Genomic DNA, 21,597 nt, shown 5'->3' on the forward strand with positions numbered 1-21,597 from the left:
TTTGTGTAACTTTTGAAAAGGCAAAAATAAAAACTATATAAACAAAAAACATGTATTGTGTGTTATACTTGTAGCCACAAGATGGCACTACAACACATCTTCTTGAAGACGTTTTTCTCTGTTATAAGTAACTTCAGTAAACTATCTGTAATCTCTGACATGCATTATCATCAAAACTCTTTTCTTACCTTTTTTCTGTGCATCACAGTGAAATTGGTGCCAGTCGGTGATTTGCTGGTGCAGAACGCCACTACAGACACAGTTCAGGCCCGCTGGTCATCTGTCCGAGGCGCTACAGGATACAGACTCACCTGGTCATCCTCAGGTAACAAACACTGAAGAGTTTTAATAATAAAGTCAACCTGTTTGAAGCATAACTACAGATGCAGGTCTCCACTTCAATGTTTCTGCAGAGGGACACATAGAAAATGTGAACCTGGGAGACAACTTTAATTTCTACATGGTGCAGGGGCTTCATGCTGGCACTGAATACACTATCACTATTAACCCTATATTCGGGGACATTGAGGGACCTGTGACCTCTGCCAAAGCCAAGACATGTAAGTGTGCTGCATGTTCACTTTGAGAGCTGTTACAGGGTTTTTTTTCTATTGTAGTAAAAAGTTTGACCATTGGTAATTGATTGGATAGTTGTAGTTTTGTATTGGTTGATATTATTTGATTGACATGCTTGAATTGTGTTTACTGATGCATTAGAAAATGTTGCTTTCCTAAATAAATAAATAAATAAATAAATAAAGCGGGGTTTCAACACAGACACAAAAAAAAAGACTAATGTTAATTGGTATTAATATTTCTTTTTTCCCATGATGAATTTCAAAAAATGTTTTAGCCGAGACAAGATTAGGACAATTTTAGAAATGAAGTCTTGTTTTTCGGAAAATCCATCAAAATTAAACATTTACAACAAGACTTATAGGTATCACTTTATTTTGTTGGTCCTTTTAACACATTTTGTTGCATTTAAGTTACATTGCATCTATATGCCAACTAATTCTCATTAGATTGTAAGTAGACTGTTAGGTTGGGGTTAGTGTAAGTTGACATGTACTTGCAAAGTTTCTCAGAGTCAGTTAAATATCTGTTGAAGGAGCAATATCAACAGATATTAAGCAGACAGTCTACTAATACTCAAATAGGAAGTAATTGGCATGTACACAAGTTGCAATGCAAATTTTAGTCAACAAAATGTGCAATAGGGACCATCAAAAAAAAGTCTTACTGAATTTAATCTTATCTACAATACCTTTCACTTTGAAGCTTAAATTATTGCTCAAGAAATGTGTGTGAAAATGATGATTTAAGAATGTTAGCTCTTTTTTTGTCATGAAAAGTGAACAAAAATACTATTAAATTTTGTTCTTAAGAAAAACTTGATTCTGGTTTGAGAAATGAAATATATAAAACAAATATAAACAGGAAATTTTTATCTGCGGTCAGTTTTGTTTTCCAAACACCACTGATTTATACATTTGTTTTTTCATATATTAGGCATAAACTTATTTAAACTACTTTTTTTCTGAAAACAAGATGTGTAATTCCTTATCATTTTGCTTTTTTAGTATTTTTTTTTCTTTTAGTGCAGTAAAATGTGTTATTTAACTCAATAGAGTGTGTTCAAAATAGCAAGACACTGTTTCAAAGCGATTGATAAGTGGTATGTGAAACACTAAAATAGTTGTTAACTGTCAGAATTCATCAGACTGCTTCTCCACAAACAAGGAGAGACACAAATAGAGAAAAATCACAAGACATTGTTACAGATAATTACAGAAATTAAATTTTGCATGATTTTGACATCAAATTCAAGCCATAGTTATCAGATGTGTATTGCTGCAGGACTAATTTCATATATTTGATTATGAAATGTTTAGTGCTGTGCAATTTTTTTTTTACATTACTTAAGCATCTATAACTTTTTTCACTTTGAGCATTAGAAACTCTAGATAATGGATAATAAAGCCCAAAGTGTCTTCTTTCCAAAGATACATGAACTGTGAAAGTAGACCAAATTAATTTTAGTTTGGGAAGGTCAATTTTAAGAAAATGCCTCTGATGGTAAGAGAGAGAAGGACACAGATATACTGTAGTCTCAGAAATCTTTTTACAGAAATCTCAATTTGCTTGCTATTTTCATCAAATTTGAAATATAAACTCATGAGACACTTGGCTTTCAAGGCATATTTCTAGGACATTACATTAATGTTTTGCTGTGTTTATATATGATTATATATAATGTTATATATAATGTTTATTATATATATATACAAATATTGAACACAACACAATTGTTTTTTCTCATGACTTCATAATGTATAACCTTTATATATTTTGAAACTAGCATGAAACCTTCCCTTTTACCACAGTAAAACTCTGTGTCTTCTTTCCAATGATACCTAATTTGTGTTTGTATCCTACTGGGGTCAAGAACTGTTTATATTTCATGTTAGGTAGGTGTAAATCCCCAAAAGTGAGTGAGTAAACCAATTACAGTAAAATATTCTAGTTGACAAAATGACAAATATTTCTGTTGTAACTGTTCACTTCATTTTAATAATCATACACATGGTTCATTTACTAAATAATTGGAAGGCAATGGATTTACTCACTTTTTACCTCACAATCACCTTTTACAGTGCATTCTTTGCAGGAACTCTGATAATAAATGTTGGTACAGATGATTATAGTGCTGTGTGTGTGTGTGTGTGTCAGTGGAGAGCAGCGCAGTTCAGACTCTGCGAGCGTCAGCTGTAAGCACCAGCAGCGCTGTCACTTCTTGGAACTCAGTACCCGGAGCCACGGGATACAGACTGGCCTGGGGCCCGACAGCAGGTATACTGTACCTCTGTAACTCTTCCCAAACCGTCGTCACTCTCTCGTTGTCCTGCACTTGGCCTTTCTCCACTCTTCAGCTTCACTTTGTTCTCCATTCTCTCTTTTGTGTTCCCTTTCTCTCATTTCCTCTGTGATTTATAGTCCCTTTTTCATGGAAGCGACAGGTTGGTGACAACATGAGGTGTCGCTGTGCTTCATGACTCATGCATCAGCTCTGTGTGTGTAAGTGTGTGTGTGTGTGATGAGTCTTTGAAAGTGAGTCCTTTCCGTCAGTGTGAAGGGCTGCGGTCCACTGTTTTAAAAGAACAAGCTGGATGGAGGTTGTAATGAAGGAGTGCACTGTGACTCATACCACACTCTCTGATACACACAGAGAAATTAGTTTTATGGAGAGAAATGGAGGGCGAGAGGTTATTTTAATAAGATGATGCATTTTATTAGTATTAATATTATTAATAGTATGTTTATTATTTAAATTGTATTACTATCGTAAACTAATAATATTAATATTTATAATTTCTGATCTATTACACAAACAGACACACAAAAAGGAAAAATATCCTGTATTTTTATTCCAATTAATCAAAAATTTTACATAACAGTATTTATTATTTATTTTCTGAATAATATACCAAAAATGTTTATATATAATATAGAAATGTATGTGATATATACCGAGCTCAACATAATTGAGTCCACCCCATTTTCAAAATGAATATTTTTATCTGTTTCTCATTGAATATTGGTAATATATATATATTGGTGCATTTAAACAAAACAGATTTATTACACAAATATATTTATTAAAATAACATTTAAGTCACAGAACATCTTTATATATAGATAATGCATTTAAATTCATGCAAAATATTGGGGAAAAATTACAAACTATGCAATTTCATCAAAAATGTATACATTTTTTGGTTTCTTTTGAATTTTGTTTGCTCTTTTTAAAAAAATGTTAACTTTTTTGCTAACATATAAATTTGAGCTACTAATTTTTGACGGTTATCGTAAGTTATTTTGTTAGTTTAGCTCCAGATTTGGCTTCAGAACTGACTAATCTAATGTATATGCACAAGTATATTATTGTAAAGCTTCCTATGCATAATATTAATTTAAATGACAGATTTGTGAGGAGTGTACTCTTATAGTATATCTTGCAAAAATAACTAAACTATGAACTGTCATCATGGCAAAGACAAAATAAATTAGGGTAACACTTTAGTTAACGTCACAACTCATGCAATTAACCACTGATTTATTACCTGCCTATTATTTAGATATATTTCTGTTCATTAGTAGTTATAAAGTATGATCTTATTCTGCATCCCTAATCCTACCCTCAACCCAACTTTTCCTTTCTAACTTTTAATAAACAGCTAATTAGTCATTCATTAAGCTAGAAGTGTTAGTTAATGCTTTGTTAAAACCGTGTTACCGAAATGAGTTATTAAAACTGTTTTGTTAAAAATGTATTAAAATGGACATTTTGGGAGGTATTTGAAAAGAATTTAAAATCATTTTGTCTTAATTATTTTTGAATTTGGATATTTTTGATTATGAAGAAAAAATGATTTAAAATTCTTTTCAAATGCATCCCAAAATGAAAACTTTAATGCATTTTTAGCAAAATAGTTTTAATGACTAATAACTTTTGTCTTTGTCATGATGATAGTTCATAATAGTTCAATGGTGATTTTGCAATATTTACTTAGAAGTGCAATTTGCAATTATTTGCTTAGTTAGGAAAGTTGGGTTGATTAGTAAAATCATTTGACAACAGTGGTTTGTTTGTTTTTCAATAAAAAATGTAAATTTTAGAAGTGCTAAAAATATACAGTTGAAGTCAGAATTATTAGCCCCCCTTTATATTATTTTTTCTTTTTAAAAATATTTCACAAATGATGTTAAACAGAGCAAGGACATTTTCATAGTATGTCTGATAATATTTTTTATTCTGGAAAAAGTTTTATTTGTTTTATTTCGGATAGAATAATAGCATTAAAAAAAATATTGGCATAATTATATAGCCCCTTTAGGATATAATTTTTTCAATAGTCTACAGAACAAACCATTGCTATACAATAACTTGTCTAATTACTCCAACATGCCTAGTTAACCTAATTAACCTAGTTAAGCCTTTAAATGTCACTTTAAGCTGTATAGAAGTGTCTTGAAAAATATCTAGTCAAATATTATTTACTGTCATCATGGCAAAGATAAAATAAATCAGTTATTAGAGATGAGTTATTAAAACTATTATGATTATAAATGTGTTGAAAAAATCTCTCCATTAAACAGAAATCGGGGGGAAATAAAGAATGGGGCTAATAATTCAGGGGGGCTAATAATTCTGACTTTAACTGTATATTCTAAACCAAACGTAAAGAAATAAAACTTAATAATATTAAATACATCCCAAATTTATCTTAATGTGCCTAGATAAATGCACGTTTTTGTATTTGTTGAATTTTTTTATTATGTACTGTATTTCAAACGCACATACAATAAAGATTAATTTCTCCTTGTGTTTTGTGTGTGTGCGTAGAGTTCACAGGCAGAGATCGGCCGAGGCAGCTGGCTCTGAATGGCAGCACTACTGAATATATTCTGAAGAATCTGGTTCACGACACAGAGTATGTGCTTTCTCTATATGTGCTCTTTGGCTCAGTGGTCGGTCCGGGCATCACTGCTACATTCAGGACTTGTGAGTGACCAAACACATTTTCACTATTCGCTCATTAAATCTGACGTCAAATTTACTGGTCCAAACTCTCTATCAAGCACTATATGCTCACAGTGCGCTGTAATGATGTTGACAATCACAATGTTTCTATCTCAGATGCTCAAATTCATTTACCTTTTTTATAAATTCTTATATTATTGGTGGCTGGGATGCAGTAACTCTATAGTGGCATCAAAAGATTGGTTTTATTTGTAAAAGAAGAATGTCCAGAAGAATGTTTGTTAGTCAGTTTTACACATTTCTTCTCTGCAGCTCCTCTCGGATACGTCTCAAATTTTAAAGTGACTTCATACACCAGCTCATCCATTCACGTGGAATGGAGTCCTATTGTAGGAGCCACCGAATACAAACTCACCTGGAGTTCAGGTAGAAGCTCTTCACCCGTTGGTTCATAAATGAATTCTAATATGGCATATGTAATTAGAATTATTTGGTTTGATTTTGGGTATGTTTGCTCGCAGAATTCATTCGTCCTCAGAGCCGTTATCTGGACCGTAGCGTTTTGAAGCACAGCATCACTGGTCTTCAGCCAAACACACTTTATTCTGTCAGCATTCACGCTCTCTACAGCAACACGGAAGGGCCAGATATCACCCTCTCACAGCAGACAGGTACTGTGAATCAAAAACATGTTTAATTTGATTAAAGTTTGATTAAAGCGTATTAGAGAAGTTTGTTTGGGTTGTTTCTGGACTTCAAGACACCCAAGCATTCATTTCCAAAGAACATTAAGAATTCAGTACGAGTTCAGAAAGATTGATCATTAAAAGAAGATTTTAAACTATTTTTATTTCCAATAAAAATATCTCAAACAACACCTATATTTACAAAAGAGTTTAAAGTGTTGCTCTGCTTTGTTTTGTTTAAACCAGTTCTGAGTTCTATTTTAATCTCTTCTAATCATACAGATTTACAGTGCCATTCTGTTTATTTGTTTTGCTATTCAATACAGTTGAATTCTTTTCTGTTCATTTCTATTTCATTCTGTTCAGACAGTGCACATTTAAACAGAGGAATTTGTCTTATTTGTTTTTGTTTTGTTGTTATTTTTGTTGTTGTTTTTTTCATGTTGTTTTGCCCTTTTCAGTCCTGTTTCGTATTTATTATAATTTTCCTTGTTGTTTTCATCTCTTTTGTTCTCTTTTGTTTTGTTTAAATCAGTTGCATTTAGTTCTATTTTATTCTATTCAATTCAAACAGTATTTTAGTGGCATTCTGTTTTTTGTTTAGTTTTGTTTTGCTATACTATTGAATTCTATTCTGTTCACTTCTATTTAATCCTGTTCAGATAGTATACATTTGAACAGAGGATATAGTCTCAAAGTATTGTTTTGTTATTGTTTGTTTTTGTCTTTGTTTATTTATTGATTTAATTAATTAATTTTTTATTTTTTGTAAAATTTTCTAAATATTCCCATCTAATGTTAATTTAAGAGCTATGGTGACATAGGAAGGTTTGCGGTGTTGGTGATGCTTGTGCGCTCACGCTATGCTTGGCAAACTTCACATCAGAAGCGTAATAATAGGTTTAGCTGCCTTTGCGTTTTCCATACAGTCTCTCACAGACTGTTCCAGACATATGTTCCCCTTTAATGTTCAACGTCCTGGTTATGTACGTAACCCATGTTCCCCAAACAGGGAACGGAGACGTGTGTCTCCACTGCCCCAGCAACTGTTAGCTGTGACTGCTCTTTAGCAGGCAAAAATTCTAATGCTTGCTTCCTAGCCATCAGGTGAAATAGTCTGTTAATGATTAATCACTGACAGCTGTGGAGCTGAGCTCCGCCAATTCATTTGACATTCATTGGCCCGTTTTCTTACTCTTCAGAGTGATTGGTCGTCTGGCGAACTCCCATTTTCTGTTTCAGACGCACGTCTCCGTTCCCTATTCAGGGAGCATGGGTTACAGACATAACCAGGACATTTAGTATTTTATTAAATTTTTAGTTGATTTTTTTTTATTTATTTTTTTTATTTACTGAATCACTTTTGTTCTTTTTCATCTTGTTTTGCCTTGTTTAGTTCGGTTTATGCTCTTTTATGTCCTGATTCTTACTCTTCACTTTTGTTTTGTTTCTTGTTTTGCGCTGTTGTCTTTTTTTTAGTTTGGTCTTTTCTCAGTTTTGTGGTTTTTATTTTGGTTCTGTTCGGTTTGTCTAAGTAATGTCAAATTTTTTTTTTTTCATTCTCAATCATAACGTCAGATTGCAGAATATTCCTTTTAAAGTGCTGTATATTTGCTAACCTTTTGTTTGTTATGGGTTATTGTATACAATGATTTTGTCTAAATACTTATAAATACTTTTTGTCTTTATACTTAAATCTTTTTTTTTTCCTTTAAAATGTTTTTTTACCTTAATTAAAATTCACTTTATTTTAATGCTGTCTTCCACTCTGTTTCTCTTTCTCTCTATGTGATCTGTACTAACAAATCTTGACTCGTTTTAGTCTGCTTGGTTTGGCTCTGTGGACAGGCACATGTCATTTATCAGAGCCATAAGAAGAAAACTGTGCTCAGTTAATTAGACACTTCAGACAGTCAGTGTCCGGGGATATGGAGATCTTCCGCCCATTGTTCCAGTGGGATTGTCGGATATCAGGAGATTGATTGACAGCTCCTGTGTTTGAGCTCCCATGTTTAGGAGCACAGCTGTATAGCAGTATTTTTACTGATGCTCGGTGTATGTGTGTGTGCTTAACTGCTGGCAGCATGTCTCACCATATTCCAGGCAACACCATTAGATAAAAACAGCTGCACTTGATACACATATATAAAAAATGCTGTTTCAAATCACAGCAGTTTAATGCCATATGCATAAAGATTACACTAATTATACTGTAACAGCTTTACAAGGTTTAACAGAAGAATTATAGTAATAATTTATCATGGCGCTATTATATGCACACACAAATATAAAGATTGCCTGTATATGCTATGTTTAATAACATAATATTTATTTGACCCATTTTGACTGATATGCATTTATTAAGCAATTGCATTACGTAAAGAATGGAGAATGTAAGGAAATAAAGAAATATAATAATTAATAATGGGCGTCAAGGGGGCGCAGTGGGTAGCACGATCACCTCACAGCAAGAAGGTCGCCCTGTTTGATCCTCAGCTGGGTTAGTTGGCATTTCTGTGTGGAGTTTGCATGTTCTTTCCATGTTCACATGGATTTTCTTCCGGATGCTCCGGTTTCCCCCACAAGTCCAACCCATGTGGTACAGGTGAATTGGGTGAGCTAAATTGTCCGTAGTTTATGTGGGTGAATGAGTGTGTATGGATGTTTCGTGATGGGTTCCAGCTGGAGGAGGCATCCACTGCATAAAATATATGCTGGATAAATTGGTGGTTCAGTCCGCTGTCGATCCCAGATTGATAAGGGGAATGAATGAATGAATAGTTAATAATAGTTTGTTCAATTATAAACTAATATAAAGGAATTAAAACATGTTTTAGTGTGAAAATTCCTATTATGAATGAAGTTGCATCCAATTTTTATGACATCATAATTTAAAATGACCATTAAAAAATCTGAACAGAATAATTAAGCATGATTTTATACCATTTTAAATCGGTGTAAAATTTTGTATGAAATGTCTTGCTTATGGCAGGTTTATGATTATGTTTTGATTTAAATAAGTTTTAAAATACGTGTTTCATGCTCTTTTATTAATATCTTATAAAATACAATAATGTCATATTTGACTGGTACTCCAAGGCTTATAGCAGACCTTTTCTACCAAATGCCGAACTTGCTATCTTTGGCTTCTTACAAAACACATCTTCTCTCCCTTGAACCATGGCATGGTGGTGGCTAAAAGACTAGTGCTTAATAATTGGAAATCACATTTACTCCCTTCATTCCACAACTGGATTGCAGATATGATATTTGGCCACTTGGGGTCAATTTCTTGATTTATTTGACAAATCTATATCTCAAGAGCAATCCAGTGACCCCTCTAGAGTTTCAGTTATATACCCTCTCTAGTTTTATTTGGGCGGGTGGGGGAGGGGGGGCTTTTTTGAGTTCTTTTATATTGTCTTTTGAATGTCTACAGTACGAGCCGATGTTTGTTCTCTTTCTGTGTGTATACTGTATAAAAAAACTTAAAGTCATCAAAAATGCAATGATGGATAATTGAATAGATTTGACTTATTTTAATAGTAAATTGAAATTTTGTTAAATAAAAAAAGAATCAAACTTAAATTATACACATATTTGAATGAATTTCCTTGTACTCTGTGTCACTATCCGTATCAATTTCCCAGCCTCTTTGACCGACTCCGAGCTGATCGAGACAGTTCGCGAGGTGAAGGTTGTGGACACTGGCGTCAGCTCTTTCAAACTGGCATGGAAGAAAACACCAGGCGTCACTGGCTACAAAATCACCTGGAGCCCCTTCCACGGTAGGCACCGGCCATCCACATTACACTGCATTATAGTCACTCTTCAATCCATCATCCATCTGTTCGTTTTTACTCAGGTGGAGAGAAGAAGAGTGAGGCCGTGTCTTCTTCTGCCACTTCCTTCACCATCACTGATCTGCCAGCCGGTTCTGCCTACAAGATCCAGCTTTCTGCAATGGTCAGAAGCAAAGAGGGAAGTCCAGTAATGGTGACCGCTCGCACTCGTGAGTTTAATATTTCAGGCTGCTTATTTTTTATTTATTTTTATTTTTTTTTGTATTTGCATAAGAGTATTCATACGTGTGGTGTTTTGTTCCAGTGGATCTGCCCAAGGTGACTGGATTCAGTGCTCTGAACACCACAGACAACAGCACTGTATTAAACTGGACGAGTGTGACTGGAGTCTCGGGATACCTGCTGTCCTGGAGACACATATCTGGTAGGAAACATTAGCATTCACATTTACACATAGACTGCATTCACTTTTTTTTAAGTCATATATAAATAATATACTTATAAATACATATATATATAATGTCAATTTAGATATGTACTTAAAATGGTAGCACATTGATATACAAATCACTCTGAAAACTATGTTTATGATTATATTTATATAACAAATAATGCAGGAATACCTGCTGTCCTGGAGACACATATCTGGTGGGAATCATTAGCATTCATAATTCCACATAGACTGCATTCATTTTTATATTTGAATTCATAAATAACAAATAAAATATACTATATTTAGGCTAAAACTCTGTTTTATTTATTTATTTATTTATACATGCCTATTTATTTGTAATTATGTTTGTACTTTCATTTTAATTATCTTTCATTTCGTTAAATCTACTTTTCAATATGAATTTTCATTGCACTTAACAAGTTTACAATGATAATAAAGCTTGTTAAAAAGTTTTTAATGAATAATGAAGGAATTATAATGCTTTGTTTTATTGTTTATCTTTATTTACAAGTAGCAGAGTATTTTCAGCTACTATATAGGCTATTTCTGTCCGTTCGCATCCTTTCCCTGGCGGCATAGTTGCAAACTGCGGTCATACCTAAAAAAAACCCTTACCCCTTTAGAGCGGCGGCGGTACAAGGCATGGCAGTAATGCTATTAAAGTGTCACCTACTGTATAAGTAAATATATATAATGTCAATTTAGATATGTAGGGAAAATGGTAGCACGGTAATATGCAAATCACTCTGAAAACTATGTTTATATAACAAAGAATGTTTATCGCTGAAATAAAGTACACATGGCCATTTTTGTACCTGTATAACTGTAACCTTTCTCAATTTTATTGCAGTTTTACCTTCGTTTCACAACTGAATTATGCCCTTCTCCTGTTTATTTTTCCCAATTAGGTCACAACTTTCAATAAGGTTTCATTAGTTAATGTTAGTTCATCTATATGTTAAGATGAACTAATTATGAATAATACTTGCACAGCATGTATTAATCATAGTTCAACATTTACTAATGCACTATCGACATCCAAATTCATGTTTGTTAACATTAGTTCATGCGCCATGAGTTAACATGAGCCAACAATGAACAACTATATATTTTTAAATAATCTTAACATGAATAAACACTGTAATAAATAATATTGTTCGTTGTTTGTTCATGTTAGTAAATAAATTAACTAACATTAACTAATATGATCCTATTTTAAAGTATTACCTACAAATGTGACTATTTTTTCCTCTCAGCCCTTGCATCAAACCTTCCAATTCACAATTTTTCCACTCTGAATTATGATTTTATTTCTTATAATCATGACCTTTCACAGTTTTGACTTTTTTAACCTCTCAAAATATAATACAAATGTAAAATTTGTAGTAATATTAAATAATAAATAATAACAATTTTAAAATAATGATAAATTATCAAATAAATAATAACAACATTTAAAAATTCTGTTCTCAAAATCTGTGTTTCTACCAAATGTGTATTTCTAGTATAGATATAAACATTATTAATACAATAATATTAATAGCCGACAGTTAACATTGGCACATGCACATTGGATATTCAGGTGAATTAAGTTTGAAAATAATAACAAAGTAAAAACTAATTCTATTTTCTGTATATTACATTTACTGGATCTTCACTCTAATACTGCTCAGATTGTATAGAACAAAGAGGATGACCATTTATTTGTTAATTAGTGTTGCTAAATGGTGGGGCAAAACTAATTTCAGATAAGAACTGTAATAACAGTTCCTCTCACAAAAGGCGTTTTGTCTGATATGCAGACATAAAAAAAAAGAACAGAATAGACAGCGGAGATAATGTCATGAAAGATCTGTGATTCATGCCAGTTATAATGACGTCAGCAGGGCCTTATACTGAGGACGTCCTTTGCCCGAACATGAAGGTTATGAGGGTTTTAAAGGTGGATTTTTATTATTTAGCTTTTGATGCTTATAAGACTGTCAGTAAAATTTTCAGATTCTGAAGTCATGGTGCCCTTTAAGGGTTTTAAACTAATATTGAAGAGTCATTTATTTTGTCATTGTGCAGACAATAGTCTCTCCCACATTTAGTTTTCTTCAGCTGGCACCATTGGAGCCATTATTCAGTCCTGATATGATTGTCTTTGTTGTTGTTGTTTTCTGTAGAGGTGGACGTGTCCACTGATCTGCTGAGCTCTGGCTTCACCTCGTATAAGATCCGAGATCTCCAGTATGGCAGAACCTACATCTTTTCCATCAGGCCACTTTATGGGGAAGTGGAGGGTCCGGTCACAACCATCACCAAAAGAATCTGTAAGGCAGTTTTGCAATTTATAAGACTGCACTCTAAAATAAAGCAACTGGTGAACACCTTATGTACTTGGCTCCATCTTGATGGCTTAAAAGTACATAAATAGTATGTAAATATTATAAAAGCAATAATATTGCACTCTTAAGGTATTCAAATATTAATTTGAAATTTCAATATGGACTCTTTAGGTACAATTGTGACAGCTTGTGTACAGTATCTTTATTTCTTGAAAAATAATTATGATTATCATCATTTTTAACGTGATTTATAGAAGACACTCCCGAACATATAATTCAGTGTAACAACAGATTACATACCAAGAAGATTGTCATTCATATCTAGAACAATAATTGTTTCATGGTATTTTAAAAAGCGTTTATGGCTATACTAAGGAATACTTTTAAACTGTCCTTCAAACCACGAGGTTTGCTTATTGATCAGAAAGTTTTTTATTATTGTACAATATTATAAATCTTGGTATGATCACATAGGCTTATATATTTTTAATAAGTAGACATCTTACTGTTCTCTGTGTATAAGATCACATTTAATTTGATGCTATGCTTTGTATACATGTTTGTTTATATATATATATATATATATATATATATATATATATATATATATATATATATATATATATACATATATATATATATGTATATATGTATATATATGTATATATGTATGTATATATGTATATATGTATATATATATATATATATATATATATATATATATATATATATATATATATATAAACAAACATGTATATGTATAACAAACATGTGTGTGTGTGTGTGTGTGTGTGTGTGTGTGTGTGTGTGTGTGTGTGTGTGTGTGTGTGTGTGTATATATATATATATATGTGTGTGTGTGTGTGTGTGTGTGTGTGTGTGTGTGTGTGTGTGTGTGTGTGTGTGTGTGTGTGTGTGTGTGTGTGTGTGTGTGTGTGTGTGTGTGTGCGCGTGTGTGTGTGTGCGCGCGTGTGTGTGTGTGCGTGGGTATATATATATATATATATTTATATGCCTATAGGAAATCATTGTACCCCTTTAAAATATCTATATTTTTATTTTACTTTATTTGTCATACAGCCTACAATCAAATAACACAACTGTATTCCAGAGGTATTTTGAAACCAGGTTGTAATGTGAATAAAAGTGCAGATTTTCAAAGGGTATGATGATTTTTATTGGCACTGTGTACTCTATATGCCTCAAAATAGCAAACAATCATTTCTATTTGTAAGTTTTCACTGTATTTTTGTTCAAGTCAACGAGGCCTTTGTGAAATTTCTATCAAATACATGAAATCTTAGTAACCCAATATTTTGGTATTTTGTACTAAACCGTGTACTCAAATGTTTGTTTGTGCTGTTTCTGCTTGTGTTACAGTGGGAGAGCCTCGTCTTGTTCCTGTCCAGAGCTCCACACCGGCTCCTGTCTCTGCAAACACCAAGAGCAATGACATGCATCTCCAAACCACAACCAGAAACACTCGTACCCCAGTGGTCAAAGCCCCTGTTACAGCCTCTGCCACCGGCCAAACGGCTTCAGCACTGATTAGAATGACCACAGTCAATGACCAAAGCATCCTGTCTGCTGAAACACCTCCACCTGGACCAGGTCATTCACAATCAATATGATGTTGATCTCTTTTTTTTTCAGGGGGCGTTTGCATAACACCATTTTAAAAACAAACAGATACATTTTTATACATTCATTTACAGGATGTTGGTGTTGTAAGGGCCTGAAAATGAGTTTTAAATAGAGGTTTAAAAATGCAATCATCTTCATATATTGTGCAAAAGTACCCTCAATTTTCAACTTGACCAATATAAAAATGACTAAACTTCTGTTATATAACACATGACCTTTATCCACCCTCTCAGTGACCCCTTAAAATAAAACAGGCTGGTTTTGTTGCTTTCTAAATGCCTTGTAAAGTTTTACATCTGAGCTGAAATTTTCCACACACATTAATTGTTATTCATAGGTTTTATACAATATGAAGCCTATAAGAACTCCACTACAATATTGGGATTTTTCCATGAGTTTTAAATAACCCATATTATTTATTATTTAACATTTAAAGATACTGTTCACACCTAAATTAAAATCATCAATTTCACTTTTATCCAAGTTAGGTCAACTTTATTATTTTTATCTTTAACTTTATTTTTTTCTACTGAATATAATTAAACAGAAAAATAACACAACCTTGGCCAAGTATTTTAGTAAATTTTATTGCATTTACTGAATATTATTGTACTTAATATAAATATTAGGGTCAATCATAACATTTAATAATAGTATAAACATAACTTTAATACAATTATCATATTAACTAATATATAAACTTAAGGGGTTTAATCATATTTGGAAAGACATGAGAAAAAATAAATAATGTTTTTGTGAATTTAAATATTAACTAAATATAAAAAAACAACACTTCAAATTTTTAAAAAACAAAAGAAAACCTGCTATTTATGTGAATGTTTGAATGAATTGTGTTTATCTTTCAGTGTGTGGCAGGGTAAAGGCAGATATTGTGTTTCTGGTGGATGAATCCTGGAGCATTGGTACTAATAATTTTGGAAAGCTGAAGGATTTCCTATTCAGAACGGTCACCTACTTCCCCTCTATAGGACCTAAGGGAACGCAGGTAGGACATGCTAATGTGCTACATCAAATTAATGCTTTTTCACTTATTTTAGGCCATTTTGAATCTTCTTCTCAATAACACCAATCACTCACTTTTGTTAATTTCTAATGCTAATCCAAACTGTAAACTGTACAGCAAATGCTACTATAATAAATCTGTACTGTCTTATTCTCTTGCCTTAGATAGCAGTAGTTCACTACAGTGATCAACCCAGGATCGAGTTCAACTTCAACACTCATAAAGACCGTAACTCCGTCTTAAGAGCTCTCCGAGAAGTCCGCTATGGAGGAGGAAACACAAAAACAGGTTAATTCTTACATTCAGAGGTTACATTCAAAATAGTTAGCGATCATGTCTGAAATGTGCTGATTGTGGATGTGTGTGTGTAGGTCGTGGGATCAGTTATGTCCTCAGGGAGATGTTTCAGGAGTCTTTGGGAATGAGACAGGAAGCTCCTCATGTGTTGGTGCTGTTGACGGATGGAAGAGCACAGGATGATGTGGAGCCGCCATCCAGGATAGCGCACGCTTTGGGTGAGAGACAGTAACATTCATATATGACTAAACACACCAGTCAAGGGGAGAGTCTCATCACGTCTGGATTTATTTGATCACAAATAAAATAACAGTAATAATGATTTATGAGTTCAATTGTTCTTGAGATAAAAATAAAATAGAAACATTATACAATATTTTTGTGTACAATATTTTCACAGCAAAACACAATGGCTAATAAATGATGCCGTAAGTTTTGAGAAAACCATCATAAAAGTATAGATTTTTACAGACAATTAAAAAAGTATTACTGCAACATACTATCAGGCAAACCTATAGCTTGCGAGACACATGTAGCTTCTTGACCAAAAAATAATAATTTAATTAATAATAATTAGAACAAAATGAATGAAAACTTAGTTTACAATAAAAGGATGTTTTGACCAATGGATAAACTTGAATTCCCACAACAAATAAAGGGCAAACATTTCTATGGTCACCTCGTACACATAACTTCAAACAACAGTAATGAGTGGGGATGGCGAGAAGAAAAAATTCTATAAATTGTCTTTTCTTCATTCATGGACTTGCTTAATAGTTAATTTTTGGATTGTGCATGGACATAAATTAAGGTTTAGGTTAAACCTATATAGGTTTATATTATACATAAATTAAGGTTTTGGTTAAATGTAAACTATACATATATCAGATATATATATATATATATAGTGGGTCTTTAAAAAAAATGCATTTGCCAAAAAAGTCTGAAATGGACTTTGCTGAAAAAAAGGCTCCCGACCCCTGCTATACGGACAAGATAGGGCTCAGCGATTTGGCCTAAAATCTTGAGATTATTTTTTTATTTATTAAAAATGTTTGCCCTCATAGTTCACTGACCAGTTTTATATGCCATTTAAATGCATCTCTGGCACATCTTCCATTCATCGTCAATGTAGTGCAAAGTAAGGCTCAAGAATGAGTCCATCTTTCTACTTGACCAAAGATCAGCTGTGGCTGCAAAGTGGCCGCAGAAGTAGAAGTCAGTCACAGCCTTTTAAATGTAAAAATTATCGTCACGTGACACGTCGGGAAATAAATTGAAAAAATTGTCCTGGAAAAAGTAATCAATTATAGGTTTTAAAATGTCAATTTTGATTACTTTTCGATTTATCGCCCAGCCCTAGGACTAAATATATTTAAATATTGGCATTTAAAATAAATATCTTCTATATTAATCTATAATCATTTCTATATTAATAATAAATACAAAAAATTATGTTTTTATTTTTGTCATTTAAAGCTGTCTTTCTAAAGCCATCCAGTCTTAACGTTTATTAAATTATTTATGCATTTTTATTTCAGTAGTTGTTGATTAAGATTTATATTTTTCTACGTTTATTTCTTACAGTGAAGATCTGTTTATTTGTGAAAAAAAATCACAAATTTAAATAAGATTTTAATACTGAACGAAAAGCACATGGAAATCCAAAAATCTAAAAATAACTGTTAACTAAAATAAAATAAAAACTATAATAAAAATAAAAACAAATAACATAACAAAATGTCTACAAAACTATAACGATAAAAACTGAAACATAAAAATTAAAGCCTCCTACCCATGCATCTATAGACCATTCCAATGTGGTCATAACATTGGCCCACAATCATTTCCTTACTGTAACAAGAGGCAATTCAATCATAACTTTGTTAAAACAGCCGTCATAAGATTATTTATCAATATGTGGCTCTTTTTAGATTCTCAGAAGCTATAGAAATGAAAACAAAAGTTTTGTTTACATGCCTCAAAATGGTCTATACTAGGAACTACTATTTATTTGAAGGACCTTTTGGCTAATTTACTGTCAAAAAAATGTCAATTTAATATATCCTTGAAAAAATATATAAAAAATTGTATAAATGATGCATGATCTGATGTTGTCTATGCAAATAGAAAAGATTAGATATACAGTTTGCAGTAATACTGAAAAATTTGGCACTATTTAACAACCCTTCCTCTTACAATTTAAAAGTAAAAATAATAAATAAATGTGTATATGTATGCAAGTATTTAGCTGACCTATTTTCCCTGCCCCTGACTTAGTTATAAATGGAGAGTGTTTGTTTATTTATTTATTTATTTATTTATTTATTTATTTATTTATTTATTTATTTATTTATTTATTTTTATTTTTATTTTTATTTTTATTTATTTTTATTTATTTTTATTTATTTTTATTTTTATTTTTATTTATTTTTATTTTTATTTATTTTCTACTGCTGCACTCTTTGCATATTTGTATTTATATATTTTCAGTATTGTTTGGCCAAATACATGTTTTTTGTTTTTTTTTATTGTTTTCCTTAATGCAAGAATATGTAATTGTATTACTTTATTCAGAGAGAAAGAACATGTTAGCAAATTGTGTTCTGCTGCTAAATTTGGAGCAGTTGATGTCTAATAATTCTATGTATCTGATGCTTTGGCTCTCCGACTTATATGTTTCAACAAACAACAGAGGTAAACTAAAATTGTATGAATGTATTTTAAAAAGTACACTTACTACTCCATCAGCGTAGACTTCAGTATAAGCAGAAGTGAATGCTAAACATCAGTTTCTGCTACTTGTCTGTTAGGGGTCAGTGTGTTGGTCATCGGCATCGCTCACGCCGACATGGAGGAGGTGAGGACAATCGCGTCTCCCACCACATACAAGAACATCTTCTACGCCAGTGATTTTGACGACCTCCCATCCATCGAGAGAGAGTTCATCGGTAGCATTTGCAGCGAAGCCCTGCAGTCCGAATTTAAACAACACGACGAGGTGAGCCATGCAGATAAAAGAAATTATAGCTATAAATATACCCAACACTAATAATATGTTCATATTTTTGTGTAGTCTGCTCAACTGGACACACCTACAGAAGACCCAGAAGCTCTTGCTAAACCAGAAGGACCTTGTCCGCTTAACTGCAAGGTAAATGCTTTCTCTGACAAATGTTATCTCGATGTTACTGTATTTTTTCACAGTAAATTACATTAGCATTACTTTACAGGATTTAACTGTGAAATTCACAGTATGTTGTATTCAGAATTGTATTGCGAAATTAAGGCTGGAAGCATAATTATTGTAAAAGGGGCTATAAATTTAGCTGATTTAATCGTTAATTTGTGTTTTATTCAACATAGAAATTAATACACCTCAACTTTTATGCTAGTGCACACAATTTATTTTTATATTTAGATATATTTACAAAATGTAGGATACTGATGTCATGTTTCATGTGAAACCTAATTCCTGGTTTGTTTTCATTCTCAGGGTCAGAAAGGAGAAAAGGTAAGTGGCTGTTGTGGTGCTGTGTTGATATCGATCGTGTTATTATAACTGATGGTATGATTGCATGTATTTTCTCTGCTGCAGGGCGATGGGTTTGGTCATGGAGGCCTGGTATGTTTCTTCATTTCCTTCTGGTTTTCTATAATATCAATGGATCATCTTGGAATTCAGTTTGACTAACTCACACAGATGGACTTTTTTTTTTTCTTTTTTAGGGTTGTTTACTAAAGTGATATCCATATTTTTAATTAAGTTTAATCAAACCCTTAACCCTACACAGCGAAATTGATTGTCTTAATCATTGCCACAATAAATATTTTTTTTATGTAGATTAAATTAAATAACAGTTCATTAAATAACAAAATTAAGTAAAACTTCCAAGTTACAATTGGTCACATTATTTTTGTAAAGTCAATGGTTTACTCGCTTTAAGTAAAAGTCTCTTTTTTACAGTGTAGAGTGTAAATTGTTGTTGCCTTAAATGTTTTTAGTCTTTAAATAAGTTTAAAGTTTATGTAACTTTAAACTTAACTTGTAAGACTTAAAAAATATTGAAATAAAAAAATTTAATTGGTTATATAAACATAAAAACATGCAGTCGTGTTATACTAGTCGTGTTATACTATTTTTAACAGCGCAGATATTCTACGTCATAATAAAAATATATTACTTTATTTTTTCTCAACAAGAAAAAAAAGATGCACAACCAAAGTGCAAAGCAACACAATTCTTGAGATTTTTTTTTTTTTGGAACAACCTAATTTTTTTATGTTCAATCAACTTAAATTTGTAAAAACTTATAAGTTAGCTTAATTTCTTCATGTTGTCCCAACACAAATGAATTGAGTGAAACACAACATTTTTTTGAGTGTAAATTGTTGTTGCCTTAAATCTTTTTTAGTAATTTTAACTTGCATAACTTTAAACGTAGACTTAACAATTTGTAAAACTTAAAAAAATATATTGAAATGACTAATTTTAATGAGTTATGTAAAAATAAAGACATGCAGTCGTCACATATTGATTATACCATTTTTAACAACAAGTTGTTAAACAAGAAAAAAAAAACGTTGCACAACCAAAGTGCAAAGCAACACAATTCTTGCAATTTTTTTTTTAATTAATTTATTTTTTTGAAACAACTTATGTTTTATGAACTTACATTTGTGAAAACGTATAAGTTAGTTTGATTTTTTCATGTTGTCCCAACACGTCAATACAGTGGACCACAGCATCTTTTAGAGTGTAAATTGTTGCCTGTCATTTTAACTTACATAACTTTAAACTTAGACTTATAACAACTTGTAATACTTAAAAAAAATGAAATGACTAATTTTAAGGGTCTATTTAAATATAAAAACATGCAGTCGTGACATTGATTGTTTTTTTTAACAGTGCAGTACTGCAGATATTCTACATCATAACAAAAGTATCTCACTTTATTTTTCATCAACAAGAAAAAAAAAAAAAAAAAAAACATTCCACAACCACAGATATGTTTTTGGATTTTGAAGAAGAAGAATGCTGGCATTTTCAACCACCCATAACACTTTGGTTTACAAACAGCTTCAGTTTTGCCCACGCGATTTCTTCAGAAAATATATAAATCTAATGTCTTTCATGCAGTATTATCTCTACTGTAATTCTCTTTTTCATATATATTTATTTATTTTTCCTGTTGACATAGCGGCTCCAGCAAGGCCCAGGGCATTTTGACTCATTCTCTCTGAAGGTTAAAGGAGAAAAGGGTGAGCGGGTGAGTACATCCAGCATCCGAAGATTGGCTTCACAACACAAACTTAAATAAACATCAATAAAACGCCCTCCGCAATCGCACTTTAGTGTTTGTTAATTACTGAAGCGTTTATTAGCTAAACCAAAGCGTTCTGTTAATGATGAGATTGTTTTTGTGACTCACTTGTTGTTTTACCAGATTAAAGGATTAAATCTAATTATTAATATCACAGATCTGCCTCGGCGAGGGATGACGTTCGTACTTTGCTTTTTTTTTGTTCCTGTTATCTCTTTGAGAAGGCGACACATGAAAGCGCTTGTCATATCAAAGCGACTCTTTTGAATAACAAATGAAATGTGACAGGTCATGCTAACAAGAGCCGCATTGTTGTAGACGTTGCCTTGTTTATTTTTTTTGGCGATACGTATCAATGCGAAGGCGTGGATTCATATTGCTCTATATTTGATTTCAAAGTAATATGCGCAGCTGAAGATGTTCTGATGTTGTATTTTGAGGAGCATCAAACAGCTTCTGTGTGTTATATAAATGTATAATATTGTGATGT

The 21,597-nt window shown here is 32.1% G+C and overlaps 1 protein-coding gene across 6 annotated transcripts in view; it reads left to right on the forward strand.

Annotated features, from left to right (window-relative positions):
• Positions 1-21,597, forward strand: part of col7a1l (collagen type VII alpha 1-like) — a 79,694-nt gene that overhangs the window by 34,081 nt on the left and 24,016 nt on the right. For all 6 annotated transcript variants that reach the window (XR_015482994.1, XR_015482995.1, XM_087248139.1 and 3 more), the window contains exons 11-29: positions 209-325; positions 414-560; positions 2,734-2,853; positions 5,408-5,566; positions 5,858-5,971; positions 6,067-6,216; positions 9,882-10,019; positions 10,097-10,243; positions 10,339-10,458; positions 12,657-12,803; positions 14,199-14,429; positions 15,329-15,468; positions 15,651-15,774; positions 15,858-16,001; positions 18,597-18,784; positions 18,860-18,937; positions 19,280-19,297; positions 19,382-19,408; positions 20,985-21,053. Coding sequence is in view for 4 of the 6 variants with exons in the window: in XM_087248139.1 (XP_087104265.1) it covers positions 209-325; positions 414-560; positions 2,734-2,853; positions 5,408-5,566; positions 5,858-5,971; positions 6,067-6,216; positions 9,882-10,019; positions 10,097-10,243; positions 10,339-10,458; positions 12,657-12,803; positions 14,199-14,429; positions 15,329-15,468; positions 15,651-15,774; positions 15,858-16,001; positions 18,597-18,784; positions 18,860-18,937; positions 19,280-19,297; positions 19,382-19,408; positions 20,985-21,053 (2,378 nt within the window). In the remaining 2 variants the exon portion in view is untranslated. The remainder of the gene's footprint in view (positions 1-208; positions 326-413; positions 561-2,733; positions 2,854-5,407; positions 5,567-5,857; positions 5,972-6,066; positions 6,217-9,881; positions 10,020-10,096; positions 10,244-10,338; positions 10,459-12,656; positions 12,804-14,198; positions 14,430-15,328; positions 15,469-15,650; positions 15,775-15,857; positions 16,002-18,596; positions 18,785-18,859; positions 18,938-19,279; positions 19,298-19,381; positions 19,409-20,984; positions 21,054-21,597) is intronic.

This window comes from Danio rerio, chromosome 4, assembly GCF_052040795.2.
Source record: "Danio rerio strain M-AB ecotype USA chromosome 4, GRCz13ab, whole genome shotgun sequence".
NCBI lineage: Eukaryota > Metazoa > Chordata > Actinopteri > Cypriniformes > Danionidae > Danio > Danio rerio.